Raw genomic sequence first — 18,905 nt, 5'->3', positions numbered from 1 at the left:
AACACAGGTAAGTGTACTTTGAAGATTTGATCTTTTTTTAAATTAAATTTGACGCTCTAAGCAGCTAGAATTGAGTTTAGTGGAAGAGATTTGAATTTTTACTAAGAGACATATCTACATTTAATACTTGACTATGCATGGAATAGAATCCTCTTTGAAAATAATATCTGTGAGAAACTAAAAAAAACATTAATATTCTGAATTAAAAAAAATGACATTGGTTTTTTAAGTTCCTAGTTATCTAAACAGCTGAAAAGGTATCCAGAATATCTAAATGGATTATCAATCCGATTTTATATCTATGCGTATAATATTCCAATAACTAGATTTTAAAAGTAATTGTACTTTTTCATATATATCTTTCATAAAAGACAATATTTATTAAAACAAGGTTAAATACTAAACATCAAAACCTCACCTAACAAAAATTCAAATTGCATATTTTATCACTTTGTAGAAAACTAATCCTTTTTTTTTTTCTACAAAATCAATCGTAGTTAGTATGAGAGTAACTGTACCTTACAATATCGTATCAAATTTAAATTCTTAAAATCAAATTCTTGCAACAATTTTATATATTTTTCAAACGTAACTGAAAATGACCTTTCCTATTTTAGTCTCTTTTAACCACGACCCATTTAGGTCATAGGCTCTTGTCTAAACTAAAATGAATTTATTATTTTAAGGCTACAAAAATAGCTCAGCAGTTAAAGACTTACACACACTGAATCTTTCCCATAACCATGAAAGTTCTAAATGACCGTTTCACCCCCCAATCAGTAACAGAAACTGAAAGATGCTAGTTTTCTGACCTTCCCTGTGCCTACTCTGACCGTTACTCTTCACACAGGGTCATATACTCCCTTTAATCCCTTGTCTCCTTCTTGGCTTTGATGAAATGACCAAGTTACCCTTTTATGATCTAACCAGGGTTAATTCCCCCCCTCTATGATTATGTCTTGCTTTCTAATTTAGTCTTGATTATGCTTTCTTAATGCACCTACTTTGGCTGTGGTGTTTGATAATATCCTTCCCCCTGTCAACGTCCATCCATTTCCATGATGCAACCCAACTAAACAAAAAAGATGCCGGTTGAGCTGATTGGGCCACATAAATTATTGTACATTATTATTTGGTATCTTGTGTGAATCTCACAATACCCTATATGATATGCAATTGTATTTCTACTTTCTAATTAGCGATATACGACCTAAAAAAAATCTCCCACATATTTTTCAATCTCATCTAAATTGGATAGTGGAAACAATCCATTTTCTAAACTTCCACACTTATTATTAATTTGAAAATGTGGATTATTCATTTATTGTTATCCAAAGAATAACATAATTATGTTTCATATTATAATGGGAAGAGCTCATTGTCACTCTTATTTGCTATTATTATTATTATTAACTTCAAATATTTTTTATTAGATAGTTAAATCAAATTAATAATTTTTTAAAACATTTTTTATCTAATTAAGTTTTTAAATAACAATTATAATTCTTTAATTTTGAATAAAAATTATTTATTAACCATATTACTTGCTTTCATACATTTTTATTCAATGCCACTTAACATGCAGAAACAAAACTATCTTTGACGGTATAAATCAACTTAAGCAAAGTTATTTTACCTTAATTAATAATCTCAACTTTCACTTCACAAAAAAAATGGTCTAATTTTTCTTTCTACAGAAATGGTCTCAACTTTAAATCCTAAATATATATAATTATGTTAAATATTTAAAATGAGATTATTGTTGTTCATAATAATTATATTCAATTTGAGTAAGATTATCTCTATTAGAAGATATCAGTGGTCTTTACTAAAAAAGAAAATTGTAAAAAAAAGAACTAATTAAACACAATAATAATAGTATTTTGATATTAAATTCTATTTAAAAATAGTTATTCACATACAAGGACGGTTCAATGTTATTTAGACCAAAGTAAAATTTTAAAAATAAGTCATTATAAATCAATTAAAATAATTATTAAAATAATTTTATTTTATTTGAATGTTATTTTTTTATTTTTAAGATATAAAAATTACTTATTAAATTATCATAATTAATTTCATTTAACTTTTTTAATCTTTTATAAAGCTAATTAGTTTTTTTAACAGAAATATAGTTAATTCATTTAATCTTTTATTAAATACACTTTTGGTTTTAATGAAAATTTTATTTTTTTTTTGTTTGAATTCAATAAAACTTATGTTTTGAATTTTAAGGAGTTTTAGCTTATTATGCGAATAAAACAATTCAAACTGATATTAATTTTAAAATAGTATTTTAAATAAATAATTTTAATAATTCAACTATCAGTCTAATTTTTAGAATATTTAGTAAAGCAAGTGTTTTAGCTACAAATATCATTTTAGTATTAGTAATTATTGAATTTTTTTTATAAAAATAGAAATCTAGATTTAATCAAATGAATGTATATTAATAAATGTTGTATTTAAAATTAATGTCACAATACATCGTATATCATATACATAATGTCCAACATCCAACCCTTTTAGGGTAGCCACTTTGTGTTGAATTATTATAATTATTAATTAGAAACTTTTATAGATATATGAAATCATAATGCATTATGATTTTATATATTTATAAAAGTTTTTAATTATTCAATTACTTACTAAAAGACATTTTAGACAAATGAAAAGAGAGTCAGCTGAAGATTGTGACGATATATAATATAGATCAATACTCCTTATAATATGGAATGAAAAGTAAAAAATGTTATTCTTGTGTCTCTTTCTACACCTTTTATGAAAAATAAGTAAAAAGTTTATTTAATTTTTATATATAGTATATGTAAAGTAAGTCATTTACACATCCAACATGTAGATCAACCTAATGAAACATTTATTAATAAATGTGTTAATCAACTTATATAAAATTTTTCTAACTTAATCTATTGTTTTGAATTTGAGTTTTAATTTAATTAATTATCTTGAATTTGAGCCTAAGATATAAAGTTGCATTGATACATAGAAGAAGAATTTTACTGCATATAACAATTCTATTCATCGCAATCAAAATTGCTTCTTACAGAGAATACCTATGGTATTTGTCAAAAGAAAAAAAGAAATATATATCGTTATTACGGTATATTGAAAATGAGATGCTAGAGAGTAGTAGACATGAAAGCAGTATTTTGCTTTTACTTACGGGCAAGGGTAAGAGGTAATAATTAAGGTCAAGCAAGGGTCATAATTATTTTAGCATGTACTAACAATGCTTGGAACTTTCAAGATAAGTTACAACATACATTCAAGCAAAGGACCAACAACTACATTTATAAGCATAAAACAAATCAACGTAAGATGTAGTTGAGACATATATAGTTTGATATTGAGTAGAGTATAGTAACCAGCATAGGTCATAAAATATGGTTGCAAATTAAACCTCAAAAGTCATCCATCCATCATCCAAGACCCACACCACCACACAACCAAAGTAGATAACAAGATATTATTGAAACTTAGTTGTTTAACTAAATTCTGGAGTTTGATTTCTAGCTTAGAAGTAAAATTGTAATCGAAGTTGAAGAGAACTTAATTAAATTCAAAGTTTTTTTTATCTTCAATCAGAAATCATGAATGTTTCTTAATTCATAGAATTAAAAATCTCACTCTTAATGAATGACTATTATTAGTATGAGAAAATTTTATATGTACTGAGAATTAAACATAGTTCTTCTGTTAAATAAATAATTTTCACACGTGTGAACACAACAAATGTTTGTAACACTGACTCAACTTTTTGAATCAGCTGAATTAGAAATAAGAAATCCCAAGTAGATCCGGATTTAAAAAATAAAAATGAAATGAAAAGAAAGTTGATCACCAACAACCAAGGGCAACATAGTCACTCCACACACCAATAACCTTTTCTTAAACAGTCTCTACATTTTCCACCCTCATCAAAAGAAAAGAAACTCCCCTTAAAGCTTAAACCCCCTCATGTTCTTTTTTCTCTTTTTGGTCTAAGCAAACCACCCCACCATGGCAGCAAGAGCAACAGCAATCTTTAACACTCCCTCCTCCTCCTCCTTCTTCACATTCACACTCTTTCTCTCTCTCTCTCTCTCTCTCCTCCTCCAACTTTCTCTCTCCTCCCCCTCTCCCTCCATCCACGACCTTCTCCGCTCCAAAGGCTTGCCCCCCGGCCTCCTCCCAGAGGAGGTGAAATCCTACAGCTTCTCCGAAACCGGCCACTTGGAAGTCTTCCTTGACGCGCCGTGCCTGACCAAATACGAGAACAGAGTCCTCTTCGAGCAAGTCGTCACCGCCAACCTCACCTATGGAAGCCTCATAGGAGTGGAGGGTCTCCAGCAAGAGGAGCTCTTCGTGTGGCTACCCGTCAAGGACATAATCGTAAATGACCCCTCCTCGGGGTTGATACTGTTTGACATTGGCCTCGCCCACAAACAGCTCTCGCTCTCCCTCTTTGAAGATCCGCCTCACTGCAAACATGAAGGTAAAATAATTAAACTATAATTTTTTTCGGCAAATGTTAGTCATTAATGCTTAATTCTTTTCTTAGCAGGATGATTGAACCTACGATCTTCCTTTCCTTCTGTTCTCTCTTAACTATCCAATCCATCCTGTATCTCCATAATTAAACTAAAATTATCAGCCCTTTTAACCTGGTTTTCACTGAGATCTGCCTCTACCCTTTTGAAACTACTTTCCAAAACAAGATATGCGCAATCTTGGATCACACAATATACAATTGAGAGTTGTTTGATCATATCAATTATTAATCTACTGTTTCCTGGAGTCTTTCTGATTCTAGAGCTTTTTTTTTTTAAATTACCATTTTTGGGAGTGTGAGTGAGGGACTGATTTTTTTTTTGGCATTTTGTGTTGATTGAGATTTCTGTTAATATGTGCAAAAGAAAATAGCTGCTTCTTCTCACAGCTTCATTCATGACCCTCGTTTCACGAACTGAATATTTGTGGAGTTACAGTAGCAGTTAATTTTTTAATTAAAAGAAAACAATTTTTGTTAATCTAACATTATTCTCTCTCTTGAAATAGTCCCTAAAATAATATTATTTTTTTAAGTAAGCTTTCAATTGTTCAGTCAGTTTAGTCCCTAAAGTAAAATTCATGAACTAATTTAAATAGTATTTTAATACTTAGTAGTTAGTACTACTTAACATAATTTATAATATTTTTGGAATTATTCAAGTAATTTGTTTTATTTTAAGGATCGTATATTTGAATGGTAATAGATTAAATGGGTAGGCTACTCTTAATCTTTGTTTTACTAACTTTCAATTTTTATTTGCTTTCTCTGAATTTATCTCTCGTGTCTTCGCATCCTAATTACCACACTGACCTTAAAAAAAAAAGGGTCAAGACAATAACATCCTCACTCAACTTTTTCATATTGTAAACCACAGACAAAAACAATTAAGAGGAACTTTCCTTGTGTTCAAAGGGAAAAAAAAGTACAATATTCTACACAATACGTCTGATCCTGAGGCTCCTTCTGCACATCACCGTAACATATTTAGGCCAGATATGCAGTGCAGGTTCATCTAGGGATGGGGTTAATTACATGCTTTTATCTGTTTTGTTGTTTCTAGTTGTTGTTTTATGTTGCATTGCCATCATTTTTAACTTTGGGTGCATTTTCAAAGGGCCTAAAAGGACGGGATTTCTTTTGTTCATATGCAAAACTCGTGGTTGAGGCTGATTGTATGGTTGTGCAGGTGGGTTGAGGAATCATGTGAGGAAGGAAAAAGGTTTCGAGGCCCTGAGGTAGAAAAAGATGCCACCCTGTTTTTTACATGCTTCACTTGTTGTCTTTTTCTTTGGTCATGTTTATATAAATTTTAGCCTTGCAATATTATTGCAACTATATAGTAGTCATATGAATTAATGAAAGTAGGTGCTTGTAGCGTAGAGGTTGAGCATTGTAAAAATGTGAGGAGAGAGAGGGAAAAAAAAAAAGGAAAAAAACTATGGAATCTGATGATGTCGTAATCAAATTTACAAGTTGTAATCTTCTAACTTTTGTTCATTATGTTGTTTCTGTTTTGAGATAAAAAGATATAATAAGTGTCAAAGCAAAGGATCAAATCTAGGTTTATGAATTCGCAAACCAATGACTAGGAAACTTGCCAACGAAAATGGAAGAAAAAAAAGGCATTTGGAATATGTTAATTGTCCCTTCGTTTTTTTTTTTTTTGCCTTTCTGACACATTGATATTACAACTGGAATTTTTGGTTCTTTACTTTTTGTTTAGGGAATAACAGATTGGAAGAATTGATTAAGATTCTTAGAGAGAAAAAAGAATAAAAATACTATATTATTGGTTCTCAGGATGTTAATTTTAGTTTTTAAAAAAACTTAATATATTTTTAATAGAAACACATTTTCAGTCTTAATAATGAACTAAAACAATATCACTGTTTTACAAATGAAAAAAGTAAAAGCATTTCTATATATAACTAAAATTAAGTTTCAAGATATTCTGAAGAACTAAAAATATAATTTATATAAAAAATGGTCTCCGATCCGCTGTCCAAAAAGTTAACTTGATCGTCTAGACTTGCACACTTTGCATAAAGAATCCTCAACTTTGAGATATTTGAAAGGAGAAAAGCTTCTCTTTCAAAAGGGCAAATTGCTGTTCTGGTGTTGATGTAGCATTGAACTCCTCTTAAGCATCAATGGCATGCAAGTCTTCTTTAACATACCATACTAAATAGATTGACGATAGTATAATTATAATTTTTAAGTTTTGTTATGTCTAATATCGTGATAGAAAAAGGGTAACACTTTACCCACGTTATTTTTACATGTTATGAAATATCAACGTTGAAAAAATATCTTGGTCATTCAATGGAATTAGTATCTTGTGCATAGTATGAGAAATTTAAATTTAGATAAAACTTTAGAATACAAATTAAAAATGAGTTTAAATATATTTAATTTGAGCCTTTGAAGTCAAACCAACATAAAGTAAACTTGATTGGTTTGCTGGATGCAGCACGAGTTATTGAATTGCAACGGCGAAAAATTACAATTTCCATGATAATTGCTTTTATTTGGAATTTAGCTTTTCTTTTCGGTGAAAAGTTAACAACTTTTTTCTATTAATATTATTGTTTAGATGGATTTTGGAATTTGGAAATGAGGCTCGGGTTAGGTCCGTAGGGGAGGGGAGTATGATAGGTTGAAGTGTGGAACTGCTCGAAAGTCATACTCAAATAATGACATGATTGTGTTAAGTGCATGTATTGCTGTAAATCAAGAAGTCAAGAAACATTGAACAATATGTTTTTTTTTTCTTAAAACAAGTTTACAAAAAAGGAGAAAAAAGGGTTTGACGAGAAGGTAATGTCGACAAAGAATGCATGTGGCACATTATTCTTCCCTCTCCCAAAACAGTTTGGTTTTGGTTGCAAGACAATGATACCAGCTTGTAAGACTTATGTTTTGCTAACGTAAAAAGATAAAAAAGAGTTTAATGGTGATGCAATTATTGTATAAAACAATTTTACACGATTATTAATTTAATCACAAATCATATTTTACATAAATTTTAAGATATTTTTATAAATATTAATAAATTTATTATAATAATTTATAATTAAATGATGATAATATAAAATTATTTTATATTATCAATGTATAGTACTTATTTATATAAAAATTTTGATATGGTATTATCTTAGACCCAACTAGTTGTCTCCCTCTTACTCTTGTGTTTACACCTCACATAAAAAAGGAAACAAATATAGGTGCACTAAAATACAAAGTATCCAAAGTGAATAAATTATTTCACAACTAACACAAAATACATAGTCATTGTTGAATGTCTATGTTGATAAGAATTATATTAAACATTTTTCTTATACACATATCACCTCATATTTTTCTATAAATTATATCATTTAATATAATTATATAAAAAAGTGAGTAGTAGTATCCAAAATATTCTCACGTTGCTGGAACTGTTTTTTCTCGTTGGTAATGCTTATGAAGCAATAAAAAGTTTTATTTGGCCGATAAAGAAAATATCTTTTTTTATATAATTTATAAGATAATTATTTTAAAAGTTAATATACTTTCTATGTATCATATTAATAGAATTTAAAATTTGGTTGGATTACTATCAATGCACATATTATTTTTTATTCGAAATTAAAATTTTTATAAAAATCCTAATATATTTTCATAAGCTTAAGTATAATCAGGACTAACAATGAATCAAATCAATTCAAAAATAATTCGAAACTTGATTTGTTAATCAGCTCGTTAAATTTGATTCATAAACTAAATGAATTGAAATTGAACTAAAAATTAAATTCGTTAAATATATGAATCAAACTTAAACAACATATAATTCGACTCATTTGATTTATGAATTGGCTCGATATACTTGTGCTATCATAATAAGGTTAGTTTTGTCTTTTTTTTTTTAAATGAAACAATCATTTTATCTAACTAAAATTAACTATTAAATTAAAATTTTGAAATATATAGGATTAAAAAAAACTGACTTTTGATTAATGTGATTCAAACTAACCAAATGATTTAAGTAAAGCTCGAGTCAAATTTTGAGTTGAGTTAAATATTAATGAGTTAAGTTAAACTACATAAATTATTGTTCATGAACTTGAATCAAGTTAAGTTTGAATTAAAAAAAAATCATTTTAAATTTAAATGAATATCAAAATAAATTAAATATTAATGAGTTAAATTGAATTGAATCAAATTCAACTCAACTCATTTTCAATCCTAATTGTCGGGATTAAATTTCTCCAAGAAATTTTACGTCTCTATTCTATGCATAAAAGTCGTGATTGGGGAGTGACTTCATTTTAATTGAACCAATCCTAGTTTGATTTTTTTTCTTCCGGCCGGGAAGTTGGTGGTGACTGATATAATATCAAGGTAGATTTGTCCTTTCATTGTTATTTGTTTGTGAAAAGCCCTATTCGAATGTTTGTTTCCAATAATGGAGGTAGGGTAAAGGTGCTAAAAACACCAAAATAAATTCATGATTAAATATTAAAAAATGAAGAAAGTAATGTGGATAAATTATTCATTTGAGCAATTGGCTTTGTGTAGGCTGCTGCCTCTCCCGCTCCCTCGTCTGTCGTATATCATGTCTTTTGTGCTGTTTTGTTTTTTTATTATAATAAACAACTTTAGGCAATCAAAAAATAAAAATAAACAAACTTTAGTATATGTGCATCGATATTGGTGTATGTTCACTTTTCTAGAAGGACCAATCATTATTTCAAAAATTAAAACTAAGTAATCTATTATTCTCTGATTTTTCTGTTTTTGTCTGAAGATGGTTTTGGATAAATTATTTTAGTTAATTTTTAATTTTTTATAATTAAAAAATTTATTCAACTGTATTATATACAATTTTTTTTAATAAATTTTAGTATTTTTTTAGGCTATGATTCATAAAATTAGTCCAGAAAACGGAGAGCTACCTTGGAAGCTCGAAATTCAAAAACTAATTTATTAAATTATAAATATTTGATAAAATTAGTTGTTGAAATAGTTAAGAAGTGTAAAATGATAGAAAAATAATAAAATCATAATTTATTTAAAAAATTTAATTCATAATTTAGATAAAAATATTAAGGAGAAAAAGAAAAGAAAATATAAAAATTTAAAAGTTAGCATTTTAAAAAAACACTACTAAACTTCTAGGTTATGTTTGTTAAGTTATTTCAACTAGCTTTTAACTTGTTGAACTAGCTGAAAAACTTGTTTGTTGTTTGGTAAAAAGGTTTATTAAGTAGCTTCTAGTGTTTTTTTATATGTTAGTTGAAGTAGCGTTTTGTATAATGTTAGCTTCTAGTTTTTATATTTTATTTCTTTTTTATTCCTAAACTATTTATTCAGTTCCCTTGTTATCCTTTTTTAAATATGTCGTTTTTATATTTTTCAGTTACTCCAATGATTAGTTTTATTGAACGCTTATGATTTAATGAGATAGATGAAAATCTTTCAACTATCTGCTAACTTTTCAACTTTCAGCTAGTTTTGTTAAACATAATCCTAATAGTATTTCTAAAAACATTAGAAGCTATTAAAAAGTTATAAAGATTATGTTTGACAAAATATTTTAGCTAGCTTCTAGTTTTTTTACTAGCTAAAAAATTGTTTGATTGTTCGAAAAACAAACATTTATTTTTTTAGTTTGTTCTTAGTAGCTTCTACCAATTTTTAAAAAGTTACTAGAAGTAATACTTTTTAAAACAGTAACGTCTAGCTTTTATATTTTCTTCAATTTTTATTTTTAATATATTTATCCAATTTCTTGATTATTCTTTTTAATAAATCATGGTTTTATAATTTTTCTGTCATTTTATATTTTTCAATTACTTCAACAGTTAGTTTTATCGAATACTTATAATTTAATAAACTAGTTTTTCAATTTTCAGCTACCAACTAATTTTTCAGCTTTCAATTAATTTTTTAATTTTCGACTAACTTTTCAACTAGTTTAGCCAAACATAACCTTTAAAAGTTTGTTTACTAAACTGTCAAAGTCTTTTCAACTAGAAAAAGAAAATAGAAGCTAACTGAAATGCCTTGTGGAATATAGCCTTAATAGTTTCTAGTATTTTTAAAATGCTAGCTTCTAGTTTTATATATTTTATTCCTTTTATCCTTAAAATATTTATTCATTTTCTTTATTATCTTTTTTAAATAAAACATGATTTTGTTATTTATTTATTTTTCACTCATTCATCCTATACATTTTTTATATTATATAGGAAAAGTACAACTTGATGTCATTCATGTGCTACTTGAAGTCGAAGTAGTAATTAGACTTCTTTGTAGAGACTTCTTTGTTCTCTACATGTACAAGTCATAAGTGGATATATGATTTTTAAAAATTTGAAAATAGGGGGAAGTTGCACCAATATTTATTATTTTTAAGAGAAAAAAAATTAGAAGTTAAAACTACATTTAACACTTCTGCTACAAAATTATGTTTCCATTTATGAGTTACCCTTGCATGGTATTTTTCAAATTCTACCCCCATTTGGTAATTTTGAAAAAAAAAACTACCCCACTTGATAAAAAAGCTGCAGAATAATCATATATAGTGTGAGAACATTTGTTGGTGTGTTTCAAAGTTCAAGATGTGAAACCCTTATATAGTGTTTATAAGTTTGTCTTGTTAGCAAAGGTTAATAAATAACTTTAAGTTCTCAAATCAATTTTATGATCAAATTAATATAAAATTATAAGAGAGGATATGTGTGATGACTTCTAGGGTGCACTACCATTACAAGTGATCCACCATGTACCACTCACTACTAAAAAAGTACTTTCAACATCGTTATTTTAACATCAGTTATCAAAAATCGATGTTAATGAATGAGCGATTGTATTTTTGTAAATAAATTAATTTTGCTAACATCAATTTTTAAAAAAATCGATGTTAACGTGACGATATTAACATTGGTTATTAAAAAACCAATGTTAACAAAATTAACTTATTTACAAAAATGTCACTGCTCATTCATTAACATCGGTTTTATAAAAAATCGATGTTAACATTGTCACGTTAACATCGGTTTTACAAAAGCCGATGTTAAGTTTTAATGTTGTGTTTTAATTTTCCTTTTATTGAAGCTTTCTCGTTCTCAACAACAACTCTTCTAACCCCCTCAAGCTCTCCCCCTTCGAAGCTCGCAAGCTCATCGAGCGCTTCACCCTGACCAGTTCCTCGACATCCTTTAGGACGCGGTGGTGCGCCACCTTGACGTCCTTGTTGTTGTGCGCGCTGTTGCGGACCATGATGTCTCTCAATGCAAGCTCTTCCTCCGCAACCTTGGCTTGGACACCACCACCGATGGCCTCTGCTCACTCTTCTCCATCTTTGGCAACCTCGAGGAGGCCTTTGTCATCCTCAACGGTGTGCTTCTCACCCTTCCCGGGCCCAGCAAGCACATCAACATCTGTGTGACGATGATGCAACTCATCGCTGTCGGGAACTCCTCGCTGACCGTTGGACCTCCTCGCGGATAAGCTTCTCACGCACTTCTCCTTGTACGGAGAAATCGAAGAAGGGTTAGGGTTTGATAAACAAATAGGAAAGTCAAAAAGGTTTGCTCTGTTTGACCCTTTGCTTCTTTTTCAATCTCTTTTTGCGGCAAACTCTCTCTATATTAACTCTTTCATTTAACAGAAAGAAATAATCTCAGGTTCAATTTCTAACTCTCAGAGTTGAATTGTGTTGCAGAAGCTCGTGTTTTCAGTGCACCAAAATGTTCTCCCACTGCTCACTTTCCTCATCAGAATTTGGTTCCAACTCGAGCATCATTCATTGCTAGTTCCCCACTGTGTAAGACTTCTAGTTCCTATGTTGTGGTCACTCCATATCATATTTGAAAATTTATTCAATTATGTCAGTGCCACTGCATTCCATTTACAATAATTACTACCTTTAACTTCAAAATTGAATGCTCGGATAATTTAACGATCTTGGGTTCTTCTTAATTTATCTAATATGTTAATTAAAAGAAAAAGAAAAAAAAATCGCATGTTAGTTATGATTCGAAATAAAGTAGAACTCGTGAATTGGAACTTTTTGTAGAGTAGACTATCTTAGAATTTTGAAGCTAGAGATTACTATAGGCCACAACTTCCTTTGTTAATGTTTAGTACATCTTTTAGATCCTAGACTTAATTTTATCCTATTGAGAAACCTTGCCATTAGAACAACCCTTTTATTTATTTGGAAGTATACAGGTAACCCCAATTTCTTTCATTTTCAATGAAACACTTTTATAAAAATGTTTAAGAAAGTGGTTACTTATGTCTTGTAGTGCGATGATAATTGTATTTTCTCTCTCTGTATGTATTTTCAGGTTGCTTCCTTTATTGGGGAAAAACAAGTAGTATCTATTTTAAAAATTTCTTGTAGATGCTTACAAATCAGGAATTCATGAAGGTTCTATATATAGTTGGAGTGGGTCTAGGTTTGGGTTATTTTGTTATTTTCAGTAGTAATGCTTTCATTATATGGTTGGGTGCAAATATGATAATGGAAAAAGGATCCAATGGGCTGATTAGTGTGATTATTAATGTGCAATTGTTTCAATGTTAGCTAGAGATAAAGAGATCCATAATTCAAGTTGTTGACATAATTTTTAATTTTTTTTTCATATCTTAGGTCTCTTAGATAGGCATCCCCTAGCATGAGTGCTTTAACGATAGGTTCTACTACAGCTTACAAAATGTTGCAAGTTAGTACTTTGCTTCAATATTTGAGACCATATTTTAGTCTTTTTTGAATCATTTTCATTGCTCAAAAGATAATGAACTTAATATAATTTGACTAGGACTACATATTCAAAGAGGTTTGATCAAAGATAATGAATTCCAAACAATATACATTTTTCTTTTTGTTGTTAGGTGGAAAAAGGTTTGACCAAAGATGATAAGGCACATAAATTAACACTAAGGCTTGAACTTGTAAGCTCATACGTCAACATCTTGACTTATATATAAGTTATAAATTCATCTTTTAAAGATAATAATACTTCTTTTTGTTTGGTTATATGCTCTTGGAAGCCAATTAGTTGAGGCTATGGTTTCCTTATACTTTATGGATTGATCCTCGTCACCGGTATGGGCACAATCTTCATTTCTACTATGAAGACCGGTTTCGTAGCCATAGTGGGCCTTCTTTCTAGGTGTGTTAACATCACTCTGTCTCTCTCAAATGCATATTTTGTTTCTTCATTTTTGTGTGTTTTTTAAAATGAAAACACTCTTTAATCTTTGTTAAAAAAATTAATTTAAAACTATAAAATCAGAAGTGAGACTCGTTAAATAAAAAGTGAGATATACAAAATTATAATTTCTAATAAATTTCAATTGATACTTGTACACTGTTTGGTCTTCTTTGCAAACTTTTATTCCTAAGCAGAAATCTCCTAGACCATTTACCTGGATCCAGATCCTCTAATTGAATATTATATACTTTATTCAATTTCATTCAATGCTTTTAGCATTAGAATATTATATACTTTATTCGATTCCATTTCCTGTGTGCATTTATATGTCATTTTCTTGTTGGTTTTCTTATATATTACTTTAAAGTAAAGTATATTCTCATAAAAATGCTTAATTTATATTTCTCATGTTCAAAATATGCATGCCCCTCCATTAAAAAATAATTGTGTTACATTTGAGTTTTTCTTTTAATTTTAATATAAAAATATTTTTTTAGTTTTTTTTGTTGGCAAATTCTTAATATAATTAATAGCTAATTTCAAATGTTTATTATCAATTTTGTAACTTATCAAAAAAATAAAAATTTATATGAAAGTACAAATTTAATAATAGAGATATTTAAAACATTATTCTACTTTCTATAATAATATGTTTGCTTAAGTTACTTCAAATACACAATCACAATCATGTCAAAGTTGATTTTAGGTATAAAGAGATAAAAAATGCTTATATTGTTTAAAAATGTTTGATTTGATTTATATTGTTTAAGACACTCAAAAATAGAAAAATTATTAGATTTTTTTATAAAATAAAAATTATTAGATTTGAAATAGTGATTTCATCACTTTAAATATACAAATTCCAACATAAAGTTTTGAGACAGATGAGTTGATTTTAAATTTAATTTAATTATATAAATTGATTATTTAATCCTTAAAGCCTACCTAATACAGTATAATTAAACCAAATTCATTATTTTAAATCACCTAGTTGTAGTATATCTTATATAAGCCAATTCTTAGGTCCTCCTTTAGGATTATCACAAGCAATGTGAGTGTTTGTGTTCAATATTTATCATCACTTCTATTTGTGCATACATAGGAAAAGCTACCACCTACTGATTCTAGGTTAAGACCTAATCAAAGGCATTTGAAAAATGGGGAGTATGATATGACAAATTCAGAAAAGTTGCGTCTAGAATAGCGACAACATTAGGTAAATATTTAATTTTACTTTGTGTGTTTCCTTTGTTGGTTTCACTTGTAGGCTAGCATTATGTTTGCAAGGGACACTACATGATACGAAGTTCTGTTATAGGTTTGATTTAAAACTCGAGCAACATAGGACATGAGATTAAAACATAGTGTTGATGTTATTCTTGATTGTATAGGAGCATCCTACTATCAAAGAAATGTTGATAGCTTGAATTTCACTTTTGTTCTAAACTGATACATTATTAGGGAGCTAATATATTATATGATAATGCACTATATCTTGTCTCCTCTTTTTTGTATCTTGACAAAGAGAAAAAGTTGTTTGTTTTTCAAATGCAAAAAATTTAGTTTTTTTACTTATTTTGTTGTAGGATATATATATGTGAGTAAGTTGAGAATGAGTAATATTTATACCTTAGAGTTTGATAACTATCATTTAAATTTGTTTCTAGATTAATATTATGAGATTGTAAGTAATGTGATATTATAATGAAAATAATATTTTAATTTAAAATTAATATATTTTTTATAAATTAATTCTGGTTGGTTCATTGTAAAAATAGACAAAATATTATTTTTTTTTACAAAAAACAACATTGGTTGGTCTAAAACCGATGTAAAAGGCATTTTCTACATCAGTTTTTACTAAAATTGATGTCCTAATCAAATTTAACATCAATTTTGCCAAAAATTGATGTTGTAAAGACACTTTTTATATCGGTTTTTTCATAACCAATGTAGAAAATGCTTCAGAATACACAATTCAACATCGGTTTTTGACTAAAATTGATGTTGTTTTTGTAGTTTTTGTTTTTTTTTTTACATTTTGTACTATACGAAAAACCGATGCCGTGTAGTGTATATTAATATCGGTTTTTTGAAAACCGATGTTAACATTGATAATGTTAACGTCGGTGGTTTCAACATCGGTTAAAAATTGATGTTGAAAGTTAAAAACAACCAATGTTAAAAGACTATTTTCTAGTAGTGACTATTGACAACCCTAGGATTAATCTATGGAGCATTTCCTTATCCTATACCCTATGCACTATATTCCTTTTTTGTTCCTATTCTTCTCTCTCTAACCCTATGGACCACCTTAGCTAAGAATGGTCATTGTGTTGTAAGAGGTATTGTTTTCTATTTCTACACTAATTTACCTTCATTTTTCCAATTCCTACACTAAATTTTCTTAATTGTTTGAAAAATATTACATCAACCCTTTAATTGTTTGGAACTATTGCATATAATATAAAGAAGTTTCTTGTAAATATTAAAAAAATAAGAAATATTTGTGAAATTTCACGAAACTTAAAAAAGCATTAGTATAGTTTGTAAAATTATGTTTGACAAAATTAGTTGAAAAGTTAGCTAGAAGTTAAAAAACCAACTAAAAATTGTTAATTTAACTAATTAAATTGTAAATATTCGATAAAATTATAAATTAGAGTACCTGTAAAATAACTAGAATAAAGAGCTTTCAAACATCATGGATAGGAAAAGAGCACAAAGAAGTGTTTCGTTATCTGTTATTAGAGTTCTCTTTGAAGCAAATAAAATTGTTATTATGCATATAAAGACGAGAGTAAGTAAGTGTTGGAGCAAAAAACTAAGTAATGAGCACAATGATACTTCAAATGTATGAAAGAGTGAAAAAAATAAACAATAAAACCTTTTTTATTTTAAAAGAGTAATAAAAAAATTTGATAAATATTTTCCGGATAAAAAAAATTTAAAAAGTTAGAAGTCATTGTTTAACAAAATGTTACTTCAAATAAAATTTCAAAAAATATAAAAAATTATTTATCAAACAATCAAATAAGTTTTTTACTTATATAAAAAAGTTAAAAACTAACTAAAATAGTTTGGCTAACATAAAATTACTCAAATTGTTATTTATAAAGCCAAACTCCTACTCTCTTAATTAGATATTCTCTTCCATATTCTTACTTTTTTAAATTGTGCTAGTATGTAGACATGTGAATACATGGGAAGTTAACATTTTATGTTTATTTTAAAATATGTAATTTTATATTATTTAAGGTAAATACAAAATATTATTTATTAGTATGTAAATTTATTAATTATGTATTTTAATATTAATTATTACGAAAAAGGACTATAAATTTTAATAATATTAGTGAAATTAAGTATAATGGTGTTTATTTTTAAGCTAATATGATAGTGATGTTAGTATTTTTAGTATATACCTATATATAAATTGATAACTCAAATGATAGTTTTTAAATATAAATGTTGTATACAAAATATTAATGATTTTTACAAATATGATTTGATATTGTGTAGACTAAATCGTTATAAGGGATGACAATGACATGAGGTGATTTCGGATATTAGTCTCTCATGATCGTCATCATTACGTTAGATGAAAATACGTCTCTTGCTTGTCTCATACTTGCACCAATATTTTCTTCGATGAACATCAATGTATGTATTTTATAAATATTTGTAAGTATATAGATGATATTAATGAATATTTCTCAGAACAAAACTTTAAAACAAAATTAATTTAAGAATTATTATGTCAATATTGTAGTGATATATAAGACAAATATTCACTTGAATATTATGATGAGAACTCAACATCCAACAATATTTTAAGAGAAAATTATTGTTAATAAGTACTTGAATTAATTAATAAAGATTTTCAATACCATATTATATAATTTTAATTATTAAAAATAGACTTAATTTTAATATAATAAATATTTCTATTTCACTTTTTTTTTTAAACATCACCACTATCACTACCAACAACATCAATAATAATAATCAAAATAATTATAATAATAAAAGTAATTTTGATTACATTTCAAGAGGGGGATATGAATGTAACATTGACTGTGGTTAGAGATTTTTTAGATTGAAAAAAAGGAAGTGCATGTGTAATTGAAGTAAAATACAAAAAAGTATCATTGTAATTTTCTCTTCCTATTTTTATAAGATTTTCATTAAATTATTCATATGTTATTATTGTATATCTATAAAATTACCATTAAACATGACAAATTTTATCTGTATAATTAACTATTATTTTGTAAATGTCATTGAAATGGTAATTAATTGAGATGAAAGAAATGATTCAAAATAGTTAATAGAATATGTTATATAATTTTAAATTATTATCTTTATAGCACTTGCATTTAACTCATTTTATATATTTTGGTCACATAATAAGCATGCGTTATCGATATAATTTTTTATTGTGCATACTTTTTGTTTAGTGTTGAATATTGAAATTTAATACTCTTTCTTAACTTAATTATGAATAATACAATTCACAATTGATCATCAACAAAAATAACCTTTAAAAGATAAAATTGAGCTCCAAATGAAAAAAATAGTTTGATTGATTTTTATTATTTCAATTAAAATATATATTGTTTATAATTATATTTATCAATTAAAATCAAAATATATATCAATCGTAATTATCATAATTAATATAATGATTTATTTTATGAATAATTTTTTTAACAACATTTAGGAATTACATATAACAAAAAATAAATTATGCATGATAATTAGATGTTTATCTTAACATTTTATTTTAAAATCATTTTAATTAATGTTCAAATATTTAATTCAAATATATTTATTAATCACATGTAATTATATAATTGAATATTACATTATTTACTTTCGTCATATAATATAAAAAGATCTAATTAACTCTGTTTAAAATAATTTTGTGTGAGAAAAACATTTTCTATTGTTTTAAAAGATAATGTATAAAAAAATATTTTTCATTATAAATTAAAAAAATTATTAAAAAAAACTAATGTCTTTTCATATAAATAATATAAATATTTACAAAAAATATAAATAAGTCATCAAATAGTTGCTTAATTTATTTTAATAAGATGCAGATACAGAAAAAAAACCAGGTAGAATCATACCCATTAATTATC

General features: G+C 27.1%; 1 protein-coding gene across 1 annotated transcript; it reads left to right on the top strand.

Annotated features, from left to right (window-relative positions):
• Positions 1-3,919: 3,919 nt before the first annotated feature.
• LOC100790931 (uncharacterized) lies at positions 3,920-6,081 on the top strand. The gene is made up of 2 exons (XM_003540001.5): positions 3,920-4,495; positions 5,739-6,081. The coding sequence occupies exons 1-2, from the start codon at positions 4,021-4,023 to the stop codon at positions 5,789-5,791; spliced, it is 528 nt and encodes a 175-aa protein (XP_003540049.2). The 5' UTR covers positions 3,920-4,020; the 3' UTR covers positions 5,792-6,081.
• Positions 6,082-18,905: the final 12,824 nt, after the last annotated feature.

This window comes from Glycine max, chromosome 12 (genome assembly GCF_000004515.6).
Source record: "Glycine max cultivar Williams 82 chromosome 12, Glycine_max_v4.0, whole genome shotgun sequence".
NCBI classification, from domain to species: domain Eukaryota; kingdom Viridiplantae; phylum Streptophyta; class Magnoliopsida; order Fabales; family Fabaceae; genus Glycine; species Glycine max.
Note: the sequence above shows the minus strand (reverse complement) of the source record. Positions and strands in the feature narration are given on the sequence as shown.

Excerpts from the sequence above, each read along its gene's own strand:
- LOC100790931 (XM_003540001.5), top strand. The coding sequence starts at position 4,021 with ATGGCAGCAAGAGCAACAGCAATCTTTAACACTCCCTCCTCCTCCTCC. Across the intron at positions 4,496-5,738 it reads GCCTCACTGCAAACATGAAG|GTGGGTTGAGGAATCATGTG; the intron begins GTAAAATAATTA and ends ATGGTTGTGCAG.